At 32.5% G+C, this 14,499-nt stretch overlaps 3 protein-coding genes across 4 annotated transcripts in view; 1 reads left to right on the top strand and 2 right to left on the bottom strand.

Moving 5' to 3' along the window:
* The first annotated feature begins 4,323 nt into the window (after nt 1-4,323).
* Nucleotides 4,324-5,409, top strand: LOC126736196 (sporozoite surface protein 2-like). Its single transcript, XM_050440447.1, has 4 exons — nt 4,324-4,429; nt 4,492-4,657; nt 4,744-4,839; nt 4,919-5,409. The coding sequence occupies exons 1-4, from the start codon at nt 4,376-4,378 to the stop codon at nt 5,065-5,067; spliced, it is 465 nt and encodes a 154-aa protein (XP_050296404.1). The 5' UTR covers nt 4,324-4,375; the 3' UTR covers nt 5,068-5,409.
* Nucleotides 5,410-6,220: 811 nt separating this feature from the next.
* On the bottom strand, nt 6,221-14,060 carry LOC126736193 (uncharacterized). 2 transcript variants are annotated; one of them, XM_050440445.1, is made up of 3 exons: nt 9,325-11,652; nt 6,441-6,530; nt 6,221-6,388 (listed from the first exon to the last, which is right to left on the bottom strand). In XM_050440445.1, exons 1-2 carry the CDS (start codon nt 11,648-11,650, stop codon nt 6,523-6,525), a joined length of 2,334 nt encoding a protein of 777 aa, XP_050296402.1. In that variant the 5' UTR covers nt 11,651-11,652; the 3' UTR covers nt 6,221-6,388; nt 6,441-6,522. The 2 variants fall into 2 exon arrangements, with proteins under 2 accessions (XP_050296402.1, XP_050296401.1); XM_050440444.1 differs by lacking the exons at nt 6,221-6,388; nt 6,441-6,530 and adding an exon at nt 13,934-14,060 and having other exon boundaries at nt 6,969-11,694.
* The window catches only part of LOC126736137 (uncharacterized), a 34,195-nt gene continuing 31,362 nt past the window's right edge, over nt 11,667-14,499 (bottom strand). The window contains exons 2-3 of the mRNA XM_050440366.1: nt 11,745-14,119; nt 11,667-11,694 (exon numbers count right to left, since the gene is read on the bottom strand). Coding sequence (XP_050296323.1) covers nt 11,667-11,694; nt 11,745-14,119 — 2,403 coding nt within the window. The remainder of the gene's footprint in view (nt 11,695-11,744; nt 14,120-14,499) is intronic.

Genomic DNA, 14,499 nt, shown 5'->3' with positions numbered 1-14,499 from the left:
ATTTTTCTTTTTATTTTAAAATGTAATAGTAATAAAATATCAAAAGAATTGACAGAAGAAGAATAAGAAATAAAAAAACCATAAATAAATTGAATCGAAGCTATAGAAGCCGAGATATAAGTAAAAAAATGGGGAAGAACAAAAGAAAACTGGTTTTTTCCCACGGTATCATTTTTTTTCTTAAAATAATTTATGACAAATTTTAGTTTTAGCCCTAAACTTGTAATTTTCACAAAAAAAAACCCAAGAAAAAAAAATTTTTTTTTGGTCGAAAATCGAAAGGGGTATACCCACGAAAAATTTCAAAAAAATGGTTTTTATTTTTTTATAAATAAAATATAACTCTGACAACTTTTTGTCTTAAACAAAAGTTTTCGGGAATATTACGAGGTATCCGTGCGTTAAAACGAATCGGTTCTAGCTATTATACAATCGGAGAAAATTGGAAAAAACTATTAAACATAAATATCGAATTATCAAGAGCCCTATGGAAAAATTTCAATTTTTTATTTTTCTATCCTGTACTACTTCAGAGTATCTTTAAAAAAGATTATTACCAATTTGACTCTAAAATGAACGGAAAACCTATTTCTTTGCATTTTTCGATTTTCGAACAAAATCCGGGGTCAAAATGACAATTTTTTCAAAATATGCTCCGAATTCAAAATTTCTTTTTTCTAGTTAAAAACCATTCAAAAACTAGTAAAAAAGCTTAATGCCAAAATTTTCCATGATTTATACGAGTGCCACAATATAAAGAGAAATATTAGGTCCCATAAGAGTCTATGTATTTACGTCGATTTTTAAAATTTTTCAGTTTTATTCCGAACGGCAATTGTAATAAAATATAAAAAGAATTAACAGGAAGAGAATAAAGAATAAAAGAAACCATCAACGAATTGAATCGAAGCTATAGAAGTCGAGATATTAGTAAAAATGTAAAAAAAAATAAAAGAAAACTCGTTTTTTCCCACTGTAGATTTTTTTTTTTTTAAAATGATAACTGACAACTTATAATGTAAGCCCTAAGTTGGCAATTTCCAGTAAAAAAAACCCAAGAAAAAAAATTTTTTTTTTTTGCTCCAAAATCGACAGTATAGCCATGAAAAATTGCGAAAAAATGGTTTTTATTTTTTTCTAAATAAACTATAACTCTGACAACTTTTTCTCTTTAATAAAAGTTCTCGGGAATATTACGAGGAATTCGACTGTTAAAACGAATTGATTATAGCTATCACAGAATCGGAGAAAATTGTAAAAAACTAATAATCATAAATATCGAATTATCAAGAGCCCTATGGAAAAATTTTAACTTTTTATTTTTCTATCTTGTACTACTTCAGGATACCTTTCAAAAAGGTTATTATCGATTTGACTCTAAAATGAACAGAAAACCTATTTATTTGCATTTATCGATTTTCAAACAAAATCCGGCCCAAAATGAAAAATTTTCAGAACATGCTCCAAATTCAAAATTTCTTTTTTCCGGCTAAAGACCATTCAAAAAGTAATGAAAAAGCTTAATGACAAAATTTTTCAAAATCTATAATAATGCTACAATATTATGAAAGAAGATAAATTCCCTTTAAAGCCTATGTATTCGAAGCGATGATTTTTTAATTTTTTTTTTGAATGGCAAATTTAAGAAATAATTTAATTAATTAAGATAAAAGGAATAGGGTAATACAAAATACTATCTATAAATATATACATATCATCTAATAGCAAATTTCAATCGAATAGGAAATGTTGATAGTCACGTGACCCTAGAACTTAATATTTTAAAATTTTGTAAAAAATCAACAATTGCATCCTAAATAAACCCCAAATTCCAAATTTGAACCCAATCAAATCAATAGCAAAAAGTTATGGAAGTCACGTGACTTAAAAAATTCAACATGTCAAATTTCTGTCAAAATTTATTACTTGCATCCTATATAAAGCCCAAATACAAAATTTCAACCCAATCGGAACAATAGCAAAAGAATTATGAAAGTCACGTGACTTTAAAATATAATTTGTCAATTATCTGTTAAAATTTATTAATTGTATCTTAAATAAAGCCCAAATACCAAATTTGAACCCAATCGGACCCATAGCAAAAAAGTTACAATAGTCACGTGACCCGGAAGTCAAATGTCAAATATTAGTCAAAAATTAATAATTGCATTCTAAATAAAGCCCAAATACCAAATTTGAACCCAATCAGACCAATAGCAAAAAAGTTACAATAGTCACGTGACCCGGAAGTCAAATGTCAAATATTAGTTCAAAATTAATAATTGCATCCTAAATAAACCCCAAATACCAAATTTCAGTCAAATCGGACAAATAGGAAAAAAGTTAAGGTAGTCACGTGACCTTAAAACATAGTCATGTCAAATATCTGTAAAAATTTATTAATCTTATCCGAAATAGGTACTAGGTACCAAATTTCAACCAAATCGCACCAATACCAAAAAAGTTATGATACTCGACTAACCTTAAAAATCAATAATTTCAAAAAAATTTTATTTATATCCCAAAAGCAATGTTTAAGAATTATTAACATATATTAATAATAAACTAAATAGTAAAAACTCACCTAATATCGAAATTTTTATTTTAAATTAAATAGATCATTACGACTGACCCGTGTATATATTCGAATAATTTTAATAAAATAATCGGGCAAATTTCATTTCGTCTCACCCCGGTATAAAACCACTGACTTTTCAAAAAAACGGCATTTTTCGAAGACGTCAAAATGTTTGCCGAATTTTCCTGGCCGCAATACACAATTTCCCCAATTGATATGCACAGATTCGGAAAGCCCATTCATTTTCTGATTCGGTGCTTCCTTTCGCTGATCGTTTCCGGTTCATTTTCATTCATAATTTTACAAAAAACCCAACCAAGTCCCGGCCACCTGTCACGAGCAAAAAATTTGTATCCACCATGCGTCAAAGTATTGTTCCCACTAGCCATTTCATCAGAGTTTAGGTTGACACCTCCAATTACCTGCAAAAACGCAAAAAAATGGACTTTTTTCATAAAATCGCATTTTTCGGGTACTTGTACTATCGCTGGAACCCTGAAATTTTAGTATGTGTTGTAAAACAAAATTTCGGATCTTTTAGATGATGTCTGATCTTTTCACCATGTACAGGGACGTGGCAAATGAATTAAACGCGAAAATTCGAATTGCTCAGAACCTATTAATGTTGGAAGATTGTAATTTTACATAAATAATGGGGTTATTAAAGTATTTAATGCCTGAGAATATAAATGGTCCAGGTGCCACTACGAAAAAGTTATTAAATAAAATGTGATTTTCGGGTCGGACCTTCATGGGTAAAGTTCAATATTGCTCGCCCTGTATGGCTTACGAAAATTTCGGTTATATGGCATATGAAAGGTAAAGGATGAAGTTATTTTTTGAAAAAAAAAATTTTCCCAAAATAAGTATTGTTTGGCAGAAAATTCCAAAAAACTGAAAATGCCAGAACTCGTAAAATAAATTTTTTACAAAAAAAAGCTCCAAGTATGTTAAATCTCTTATAAAACGAAGTCTTTTCGCCGAAACACTTTTTTTATAAAAATTTTTTTTTAGCCTCTGGAGAAGTTTGAATTTTTTTTTTAGTCACTTTTGTTCGCTTATAACAACTCACCCTGTATACCGATCTGGCCCAAAAAGTATACAGTTCTTAAGCCCCCACCGACCCTTATGTCCTAAAAATTTCAAGTCGTTTAAAGGCTTTTTATTTGAGTTCTCGCGTCTGAAAGGAATTTGACCCATTTTTTTACGAATTTTTGACTTTGAGAAAGTACCACTCCGTTTGGTGGTACCGGAAAAAAAATTCAATTACGGATCCATCATTCCCAATGTATTGAGAGACCCTATGCCAAATTTCATCGTTTCGCTAGCCATACAGCCAAAGATATGAATTTTTATTTCCAAAAAAACACGATTTTTCGGGCCCGACCTCGCGTGCATAATATAGTCTGCGACTATATAACAAGTATAGTCGCTTCGCTCCTATACTTTTGGTCCGTGGGGACCAGTTTGGAACCTTTAGGTCTTGTCTGTGAATGGCTATAAAGGAATTCTGAAAAAAAAACAAAAATTATCAGGTGTACCAACGTTTATCTGCCAAGGAAAGAGAGGACCAGTTGTTGGGGTATCATGCTTCAAAGAACCATAATTTGTTATATAGTCGCGTTGTGTGTCTTATATTTCAAATATCTGTAAATGAAATAAATCAATATAAGGAAAAAAGCTAGAAAGCTTAGAAACAATACAATACGAACGGTAACTTCAGGTGAACGTTACAAACAGCGTCCCTAACAACCCGTTATTTGAGTTTTATTTGGGTTTTTTTGTGAGTTTGTCGCCATGAACGTAGACGAAATTGCCGAAAGTTTGGAGGCACTCATGGAGTGTGGACCGGTAAGAATTAATTTAGACTATATTTTAAATAAGTGAATTGTTATATTTTATTGAATATCTAGTCAGAACCTGGGGAGAGAAAACCGAACCCAACCCAAACTAACCCAACCCAACCCAACCCGAATAAACCCAACCCAAGCCAGCCCAACCCGAACCAACCCAACCCAAGCCAGCCCAACCCGAACCAACCCACCCAAATCCACCCCAACCCAACCCAACCCAATAATCGTAAGTATAAAATCCTCTGAAATACTGACACTTAATTTTCCTTTCAATTGCCACAGAAAACATTAAAATCTTTTATTTTGTTACAGAGGAAAACTACAATAATAGGTGGAGGCAAAGGGGAAAAGGGAATTGGAAAAGAAAAAGGCTAGAGCGGAGGGAACAATCGGTTCTAAATACACAAAGTAATATATAACTTTTTTATATTAATTTTCTTTTCAAATTTATATAGATTAAGGTTTGTTATATATTATTTTTTTTTAGAAGTATTACTGTCGGTAGTAACCGACGCCATGGCCTCGGTGGCCTCCGCCGTGCTGAAGCACACGGGGGCCACTACAAGCGGGTACCAGTGGCGAGGGGGCTCGAGGAGGGGCCGAGGTCGTGGCAGGGGAAGGGGGAGGGTAGAGTAGGTTTTAATTTTAGATTCATTTAATTTTTTATGTTATTTATTAATGTTTATGTAATTTTTTATGTTATTTATGTTAAGTTATAGTTAAGTTATTTAATAAGTTATTGATAGTATGTAAGTTATAGTTATGTAGATAGTAAAGTCCAGTTCAACGATACATTAGAATGGTCATCCGTCAAAACACCAGCATTCTACCTGCCAAACAATGTCATCCACCTTCTATTTACATTGTTTGGCAGGTGGAATGATGGTGTTTTGACGGGTGACCATTCTAATATATCGTTGCACTGGACTTGATAAGTTGTTGCGTTTTATTATTTTTTAATAAAAAAAAACAAATAAATAGTTTATTATTTATACTGGATTGCCTGTATTATTCTAAAAGTGAAAGTCTTTTGAGAAAAGTGTGAAAGGGTTTTTTAACTTTAATAATATCCTAAAGGCAGGCTACCGACTGCGCTATATCTGTGTTATACTTGTATATTGCTCATTGAATTAAACTAAACGCTATAAAAATACGCAATGAAAATCTTAGAACAATGAAAACGTTTCAATGTTCTAAGTTGACAATACACAAATGTTCACAGTAGCTTCCAATTTCTCATAAGTAAATAAATAAAAAATCCATTAAACTTTATTTTTTTGTAGTAAGCAAGTGGAGCGTTTCTATAGATAATTTTAACTCATACTTACTACTGGTAAGAGATGTGTTGATAAATGATTGAATAGTTTTTATTTTTTAAAAGAGAGTCTCAAAGAAGTTTTTCCGTTAGGTTGTTCTGTAATATATCTGAGTGAACAAAAAATAAAAATAAAATGTTTGTGATATTTAAACATCATAAATCTAGAGCTTCCATGGAAGATCATTTATATATTTGTATATGTGATGTTCATTGGTGTTTCTGAAATGCAATAAAACTCTATAGTAATAACACGTATATATTATATATAATTATATCTTAACAAAATATAAAAATAATGATATTGGAATCACAAACAAAAAGCATTAAGAATTAAAAATCTACTGTATTCGAAATTGGTTATTTGTAATCTATTATTTAATTTTTAGTCAAACCTCAGGCTTCATAAGTTGACAGCGAAAGGGAAAATAATTATTACAACAACAATGAGAAAACGTAATTATAAAATTATCTAGAATTATGAAATTTTTTACTCCATTTTATTTCTCTCTTCAGAAACACTAGTATTGGTAAATTCTTCTGCGGCGGCCTCTGCTAATATAGTATGTGTAGCCGTCGGATAAGGGTAGGGTGTCGAGGAGGCGGGTATAGGGCATATATTTCTCTCGTAGGTTCTTTTTTCTGTAATAATTAGACAATTAATTTTAAAAAATTATATGAAAGCAACGTTTACCTATATTCTCCACAGGTTGGCAGTCTATTTTTGGAAAGAGCGGTACCAGAGTTGTATCAAAGTAGTAATATCGTCTTCAATCTTAATTTCCTAAATACAATATAATAAAGAATATATGATAAAAAAATATTAAATTACTATGACAAAACATTTGTCACAATCAGAAGATAATGTTGCTGAAAAAAGAATTTTATTTGTTTAAGAATCATCCAGGACTTGAGAGGCACTTGTCAGAGCGAAAATCAGTTTTTTGTAAATCGCGAATTAATTACATCAACTTTCTCTAAAAAATTCTTAATAAATTAACATAATAATATCTCATATTTATATCATGAACATTTATAACGAAAACTGATTTTACGAGGTTATGCTGGTTTAAATTAATATAGCATATTTAAACAAAACAGACATGGTCTGTTGATTTGCTATTTTTACAGATACACCATACATTTCCATATCACATTGAAAATAAACCATGAAATATAAATTAAAGAATTAATTGTGCTTAGTAGCCACATATCAAAATTATATGTTTTACAGATAAATATGAAATTGTATAGTTTACTCTCCCAGAGAGACTTTTATATTTAAATATATATTTAAAAATATATATAAAACTAGAAAAGGGATTTTCATTGAGAAAGCGAATGATTAATAGTAAGCCATGCCAATAGCACAAGGCACTTCTACAATTATCTACTATTTACCACTCACTAATCTTTATACTCCGACTTTTGATACCTCAAGACTTATTAATAGCAAAAGTTGCCTCGCCGAATGAAAAATCCGTCACCCATTGCAATAAGTAATTACATGCATTATAACAAATTGGCCATTAAGCTAGGTTTAATCACTTATCGCATAAGATGACTCTAATATATAAAGATATCACGTAGTGAAATCTTTTGGGGGGCGGGAGATCATAACCTAGTATCTGAATCGAAGTGCGTCAAGAGTTTTGGTTACAGTCGGGCCGGATAACCCCTGGATGCATGTTGAGCTAGAAGTGTGAGTAAACTGATGTTTTATTTGCTTGCAATGCAAAACTCACTGCTCATACTATTTGAATACTACTTTGCTCATTTGTAATTTTGTTTATGTTAAATAGGTTTGTCCTAGTATTTTAAGAAAATTTAGCATTTTTCTAAGAGCAATAAGTATACATCTTCTAAAGTGTTATCAAACCCAGATATTCTAGTTATGCGATTATCATCACATTTCCACCATTGATCGTTATAATTAACTATAGATGTATAATGACCAGATCCAATGGTGTTTCCATGATGCTTAACAACACTTTTTACTCGGAATATTTGATCATCCAAAATAACACTTTCAGAGGCAAAATTGTAAAATTTGGTATTTATCTTATTCCCTTGAGGGCCAATTCTCTGAAGACATACTACCAAATATTTATGGCATATAACCACTGAGCGTGTTTTTAGATTATTGTTACAGTATAGGCATAATCTATCAGAGTCTTTTAGCATTAACATTGAATTAAAATCAATTAAATTGCCACAGTTTTCAGGAAAATAAAGAAAATGAGTGTATATTATTTGTTCATTTTCATTCATATTAATATTACAGTTTTGACAATTTAAAAGTTCATGACCATTAGCTTTTATGAAAATGCTAAAATCATCTGCATCTAATCTTCTGATTAAAGATTGACAAAATGATTGAGCGTCCATTTGTTGATTTACAGCAAAATTTTCACCATTTCGACCAGACACCAATTGTCGAACTTTTAATGTGGAATTAATTTTGGTCAGCATAATATCATTTAGAATACTGTTTAGCGCTGTATTTCGCTTTGAAATGGAAAAGCGAAATTCAGGTAAACATAAAAATGACTGTACGATGCTATTTGCATAACATGATACCATATCGGTATTTAATAAAGCAGGCGGTTTAGTAAATAAGTTGGGGTTGTTTTCGTCATCTGAACTAATATCTACTACCATATTGTCATTATTATCTTCTACACTTTGGTAAGTAGAGATACCCAATGAATTTTGTGTTGGTAAAATTTGCATTTGCTTGGTATTAAATTTTAGTTCAGTAGAGCCTTTTGTAGATTGTTTATTTTTATCAACGTTTTTTACCTGCTTGGGAATAAAACCTTTATCATAAATACTAACCACTAGTGATTTATGGTGACTATACACAGTATTGTAAATATTGTAACTCAAATTATTAAAATTACTAAAAAGCCAATCAATTTGAGTTTTTGATTTTGTAGTTGATTCGCCAACACTCAATTTGCAACTTAAACCTTTAGATATTAAACAATTTTTCAAACCATTTTCATTTTGATTGATAATATCTTGATTAAAATCACCGATGATTAGGATATCACTTTGTTGATCAATAATCTCTTCCAAACAAAATTTAGCATGTGCAATGCTCAATTTTGGGGGAATATAAACTGCTATGACATAAATTTCATTCAAGTAAAATGTGATTGCTTGAAACACTATACCACAGAAATCTTTGGTGTATTTTTTCACTGACTTTATTTTTGCTGATACATTTTTTTTCTTGAAACAAATTATGCCAAAGGGTTTACTTACAGTTTGATCGTTATTCAGGTTGGCAAACACTTCAAAATCATTTATTTTTAAATTTTGTTTCTTTTTAAATAACCAGGTTTCAACAAAAATTAGGAAATGTGCGTCTTTAAAAATGGGATTATTTTTTATAAAATTAAAATTTTTTGGTAGACTTTGCACATTTTGATAAGCAATAATGTATTTGACATTAGAATCATTAAGATACTGAGTGTCATACCTGGATGTTATAAGTTTGTTTTCTTGCATATTTACCAGTTCTTTATAAGCAGCATCCTTTTCGGTTGCCGGTTTAGGGGCCTTAAACTTACCAATGATGTAGAGGCCACTTAGCTTTGTGGCCCGACTACAAGCAACATAGGTACTGGTTCTCGTCATGCGATTTCCAATGTGAACAGCCACCTGTTTGTAGGTGGCACCTTGACTCTTGTGGATTGTAATTCCTTCACTGATTACAAGAGGAAACTGAAGACGCTCAACGTGAACATTGCTGCCTTTTTGAATTTTAACAGCTCTGGCAGCTCTTTCTATGGGCGTCCAAGTGTATAACACACCCATAGACTTCCTAAGGGATTCGTTTCTCTTGCGGCATTCCTGGCCTGACTTGGAATCGAAGAACTCCATCCACACTCTGAATGGAATTTTACTTCGGTCATAGTCTATTTGACGTAGGATGCCTGTTGCACCATTCACTATTCCATCACTGGTGTCCACATTCATTGAAATCATATATTTGGCATCTACCTGCAATATTAAATTTAACATTAGGCCAAAACTCTCCCCCTTTTTTAAGCTTTTTGCGTGTTCCAGAAATAAATTTTTTAGTCGTTCTGAGCAACTCCCTTTGATAACGTCTCTGGCTTGACTTACGGCTCGCTCGGTTTTAAATGTAGACAGTTTCATTTCATTGAATGCATCTACTTCTGCATTGGTGCAAAATAAATGCATAGTGTCTTCAGGAATTTGGTCAATACTGTCGACTTCCCTGGACTTGATCAATTGCACATCTTCGTCGGTCATTTTACCAAACGCCATATTATTGAGGGCAACTGCAAAAGACTTATCTTCACTCTGTCTCATTATTTCTGAAAGTTCAAAATATTTAAAATGATCCCACAGATACGTTCCGCATAATTCTTTATACGGATTTGTTTTTACTGGGCAAAAAATATACATATCCCTTACTGGGGGTAATTGACGATTATCGCCGCATAAAATTATTGAAATATTTCCAAAGATGGCGTCAGATTTAAAGATTTGCTGCAATCTACTGTTAATATGGTCAAACAATCTGGCGCCAACCATGGAATATTCATCTATGATAATTAATTTTAAGTCATACAAATTACAATATATAGTATTAACGGTGTCATGGTGTAAAGGAATTAGTTCTTCACCATACTGACTAACGGGTAACGATAATGCCGCATGTAAGGTTATACCCCCGATATTAAATGCCGCTTTACCTGTAGGCGCACAAAGTAACACTTTTAAACTTTCAGGATTATTTCCCGGTATTGAGTTGAAATGGCGCAATAACGACTGGGTTATTGCCGTAATCAGGTGACTTTTGCCTGTACCTGCTGGACCACTAAGTGTGCAGTAGAAAGTTTCCCCTTCAATTAGACTGTCTTGCACGACATTAAGGAACTGATACTGCTTGTGATTCAGTTTGCTTATGAGGGCTTCATACTCTGAATCGCTTATCTGATGAGGCGTTGGGAAAGCGATATGTTTTACTGGCGCTTCGTCGTCTTTTTTATCGATGATGTGATTGAATGGATCATAAATGGGGTTGTCTAGTCCATAAGGCATAAACTCATCATCTATTTCTCCACCGAATCCACCATCGTCTAATTGATTTGATCGGTCTTCGGCAAGTTTCAGAGCTTCGTCGATTACCTGTTCATCTAAGACATTGAACTTTTGTCGATTTGCAACAATCTCTTGGTATCGATCTTTGTATATGGTCTGTTGATCAATGTTCTCATTTTCAACTTCATCCACTTCATTTCGCCATGGGATGTATAGCATTATTTGTTCCCTATAATAGTTAAGAGGGTCTTGCTGAAGTCCATAACTACGGTAGGCTAAAATTTTAGCATGACCCCTTTTAACTAAAACGCCACTTCCATCTTTTAAGGGTAAACCATTAGCCTTTGTTTCTGCTTGTTTCTTAAAGAAATCATAATAGGCCGCAAACTCAGCCAAACATATGTTTTCCATCTCATCAGGCCGCTGTTCATAGTGTTCTATAAGACCATCACAATAAATATTGGGATCGTCATTGTCCATTTCTTTAAGTTGTGCTAATGGTTTCAACATTTTTGTCCTTTCCCTGATTGGATTTGTATGGATGTATACATAGGAGGTACAGGTGTCATGCATCGGTAGTTGTAACACGCTGTAGGCGGCTTCCTGGGCACTTACTTCGCTCGCATTTAAGAAAGCTGCTGCAAGAGATTTAAGTTTGCCCTTAACATCTAAATTACCTTTTTTAATTTCTTCCATAGTCTTCATTAAAATATCAGACACACCTCTTTGGGACTTATTGATATAGTTGACTATGTAGGTGCAACAACCATATGGCTCAAAAACTAATTGAATATCCATGTTGCTCTTCATCATGGAGAACATTTCAGCATTAAAGTTGTTAATAAAACCATCTTTTGGCAGCCTTTCTAAAAATAAAGTGGTTTTAAAAATGTTGTGCTGTATAACATTAAGATACTCATCCTTAGACATAACAAGGTCAGCCAAAAAGTTTTCAAATGATAAATCTGGTTTATCCTTAAGCCTACGCATTATCATTAAAAACTTTTCAGACATGGCCTTACGTAAATCCGCTTCCTTGGTTTTGTCAATTTTTATTGGCGTTAGAATTACCGATTTATCCATTGGAAGGTATGGGATACCATACCTGCAAACTTTGTATCCCCGCACTTCTTTTTGACACGATTTAGAATGATGATGCGTATTAAACTGAATTATATCACGGACACTTTCTAAATCACTATTACAGGTAATATACCTGTTCGCGAATTCGGCACACTCTTTGAAACTTTCTGGTGTTTCTTGGAATTTTGGAGCATTTGATAACCACAATAACCCGTGAACATGAGGAGACCCACGATGTTGAAATTCTATGCGGTAATAATGATGCTCTATGGGATTTTGTTTAAAGGGTCCATTTTGACTCTTCATATATTTAAATAGCAGTTTGAACCGATAATCAAAGTATCTGGCACAAGTTATCGGATCTGTTCTAATTAAGCGAGTTTTTTCTAAGTAGGGCATACTCGCGGCCTCCTCTAGAGTAACATCTTTTTGATCAACAACTTGTGCTAATACCTTGATTAATTCGGGCCATGCTGTTTCGGCTGCTGACACGGTAAAAAACAGTGTGGGGATTCCAAATTGGCGAATCATACACAGTAATTTTGTCTTTTCGTGCTTCCAATAAGCAGGTGAACCTACAATTCTACTAAGAAAATGGAATCCCATGTCACTTCGAATCAGCTGGTCTAGAAAATTTGCTTGTCTTACTTGTCCAGCTGTATATTTTCCATCCTCATTCCTCTTTTTTCTGAGACATGTTGCAATTGCACTGGATAATTGGATTAGTTGACGTTTTTTAAATGTATACAACAGATAGTCTGTCCTTGCAAATCGCCTGTCTTTGTGCTGGAGTAGTATTTTCGTCTGGTCAGAATAGGAGAATTTTGTAAGAAATTGCTTAGCATGTCCACAGAAAAGTGTAGGAAATGAGAGTTCATCGCTAAACTGGTCAAGCATCAAATGTATTGGCGTTTTACCTTCTCCTGGGGCAAAACAGATATTTTCTAGGTTACATTTGTCAAGCAAAGTTTCTTGGCCCCCAGGATTTAAAGGCTCTTCTTCTTCATCTAAGAATTCCTCTAAATTGTATATATTGTTTTTTTCAATTGAAGATTCTTTTTGAATATTTTTATCGTCATTCTTAGATTCTAGGGGCACTTCCATTGTTTCGAAAAACGCATTATCGAACAATTCTTCAAAATTTTCACTACACACTGTTTTAGAATCCAGTTCCAACACTTTTGAGCCTTCATTTAAGATCTGTGCAGAGGATTCTACTTGAGATCGTATATAGTCATTAATATTTTTTTCCCAATCATCTGATTGCTTTATGCCTTCTTGTATGTAAAGAGGTTGTTGACACAAAAATTTTGCCGCTTTTAGAACAACTGCGGGCCGTATGGTTTCCAGGAGATAATCATTTTTATAGTTCATTTTTCTCTTGAGCTTAACCTGAATAGTTTGTGTCTCCTCTACATTTCTAGGCAATAATTTGGTCGAAGTATCTATATTTATAGGGACATTGACTATTTGGCCAGTTATGTAACACTGTCGTGCATATCCTACCTGTCGGATTTGCATGAAAGGTAACCTGGCCGACACCATCCTTTCTTCAAGGATAGTCAGATCTTTTAGCTCAACTGGTATAGGGTGAACAATATTATGATTGCCGGACCAGAACTTTGGCAATTGTCCTTTATAAATATTTGATGAGCAAGACTTGCAAAAGAAAACCCCATCATTGCAAATTTGTGTAATGAATTGGTTTCCAAATTTGTTTTTTAGCAATTGTAGATTTATTTTTGTACATGAAGTGGGAAACCATAATCTCAAACAACAACTGCAAACAATGGTGGGGCCTTCTCTTAATGCTAGTTCAAACTTGGTTGGATGATTGATTGTAGTGTCTTCCTGCATTTTTTCACTATTCTGAATTTCACCTGTATGGGATAACTTTTGAAAAGAATCAATAACTTTTTGTTTTTTATGATTAACAGTTTTTGATGACAATACTTCATTGTTGTCAATAACCGTCAATGACTTTCGCTTATTAGACTCTATTACAACTTCATTGAATTTTACCTTACTTGTACTATCCTCTGAGATCTTGTTTATGGGCAACTTGTGTTGCACATGTACTTGTTTACTAGTATTTTGTAAATTTTCCCCTTTGTTACCGCTTTCTGTATTTTCCAACTTTTTGGCTAAATATTTTTTTTTTTGCTGGATATTTTTCGTCTTAGCGGACTTTTTACTCATTTTTGGCATCTGAAAATTTTATTAAGCATACTTTAACGACAATCCTGGATACATTTTAGAAATTGACAATTTAACTAATAATTTTAATAGAACATTTATTGAAAAGTTGTCCAGCAAGAAAATATTATAGAACAATCTATGTCACTCATCTAAAACATAGTTATATGCATATGTTGTATAAGAATTTAAATACTTTTTTATTTTAGATTTTAGGCCTTATTTAGAATTATTATATATAATTTATAGGAATTTACTATATTTGTGAATGCAGTTTTAAATGACAAAAATAAACCTCTAACTAATGTTAAATCGAAATTAAATCATATTATAATGCAATCAATTAAAAGCTATTAAAAATTTAGATGAATGAAATAAAGAATAGATTTTAT

The sequence above is a fragment of the Anthonomus grandis genome, chromosome 5 (genome assembly GCF_022605725.1).
Source record: "Anthonomus grandis grandis chromosome 5, icAntGran1.3, whole genome shotgun sequence".
Taxonomy (NCBI): domain Eukaryota; kingdom Metazoa; phylum Arthropoda; class Insecta; order Coleoptera; family Curculionidae; genus Anthonomus; species Anthonomus grandis.
This window is presented reverse-complemented; position numbering and strand designations above follow the sequence as displayed.

Bases quoted from the DNA above. Each gene is read 5' to 3' on its own strand.
- LOC126736193 (XM_050440444.1), bottom strand. From the start codon at position 11,650: ATGTTCTCCATGATGAAGAGCAACATGGATATTCAATTAGTTTTTGAG.
- LOC126736196 (XM_050440447.1), top strand. From the start codon at position 4,376: ATGAACGTAGACGAAATTGCCGAAAGTTTGGAGGCACTCATGGAGTGT. The intron at 4,658-4,743 runs GTAAGTATAAAA...ATTTTGTTACAG, and splicing joins CCCAACCCAACCCAATAATC to AGGAAAACTACAATAATAGG. The intron at 4,840-4,918 runs GTAATATATAAC...ATTTTTTTTTAG, and splicing joins ATCGGTTCTAAATACACAAA to AAGTATTACTGTCGGTAGTA.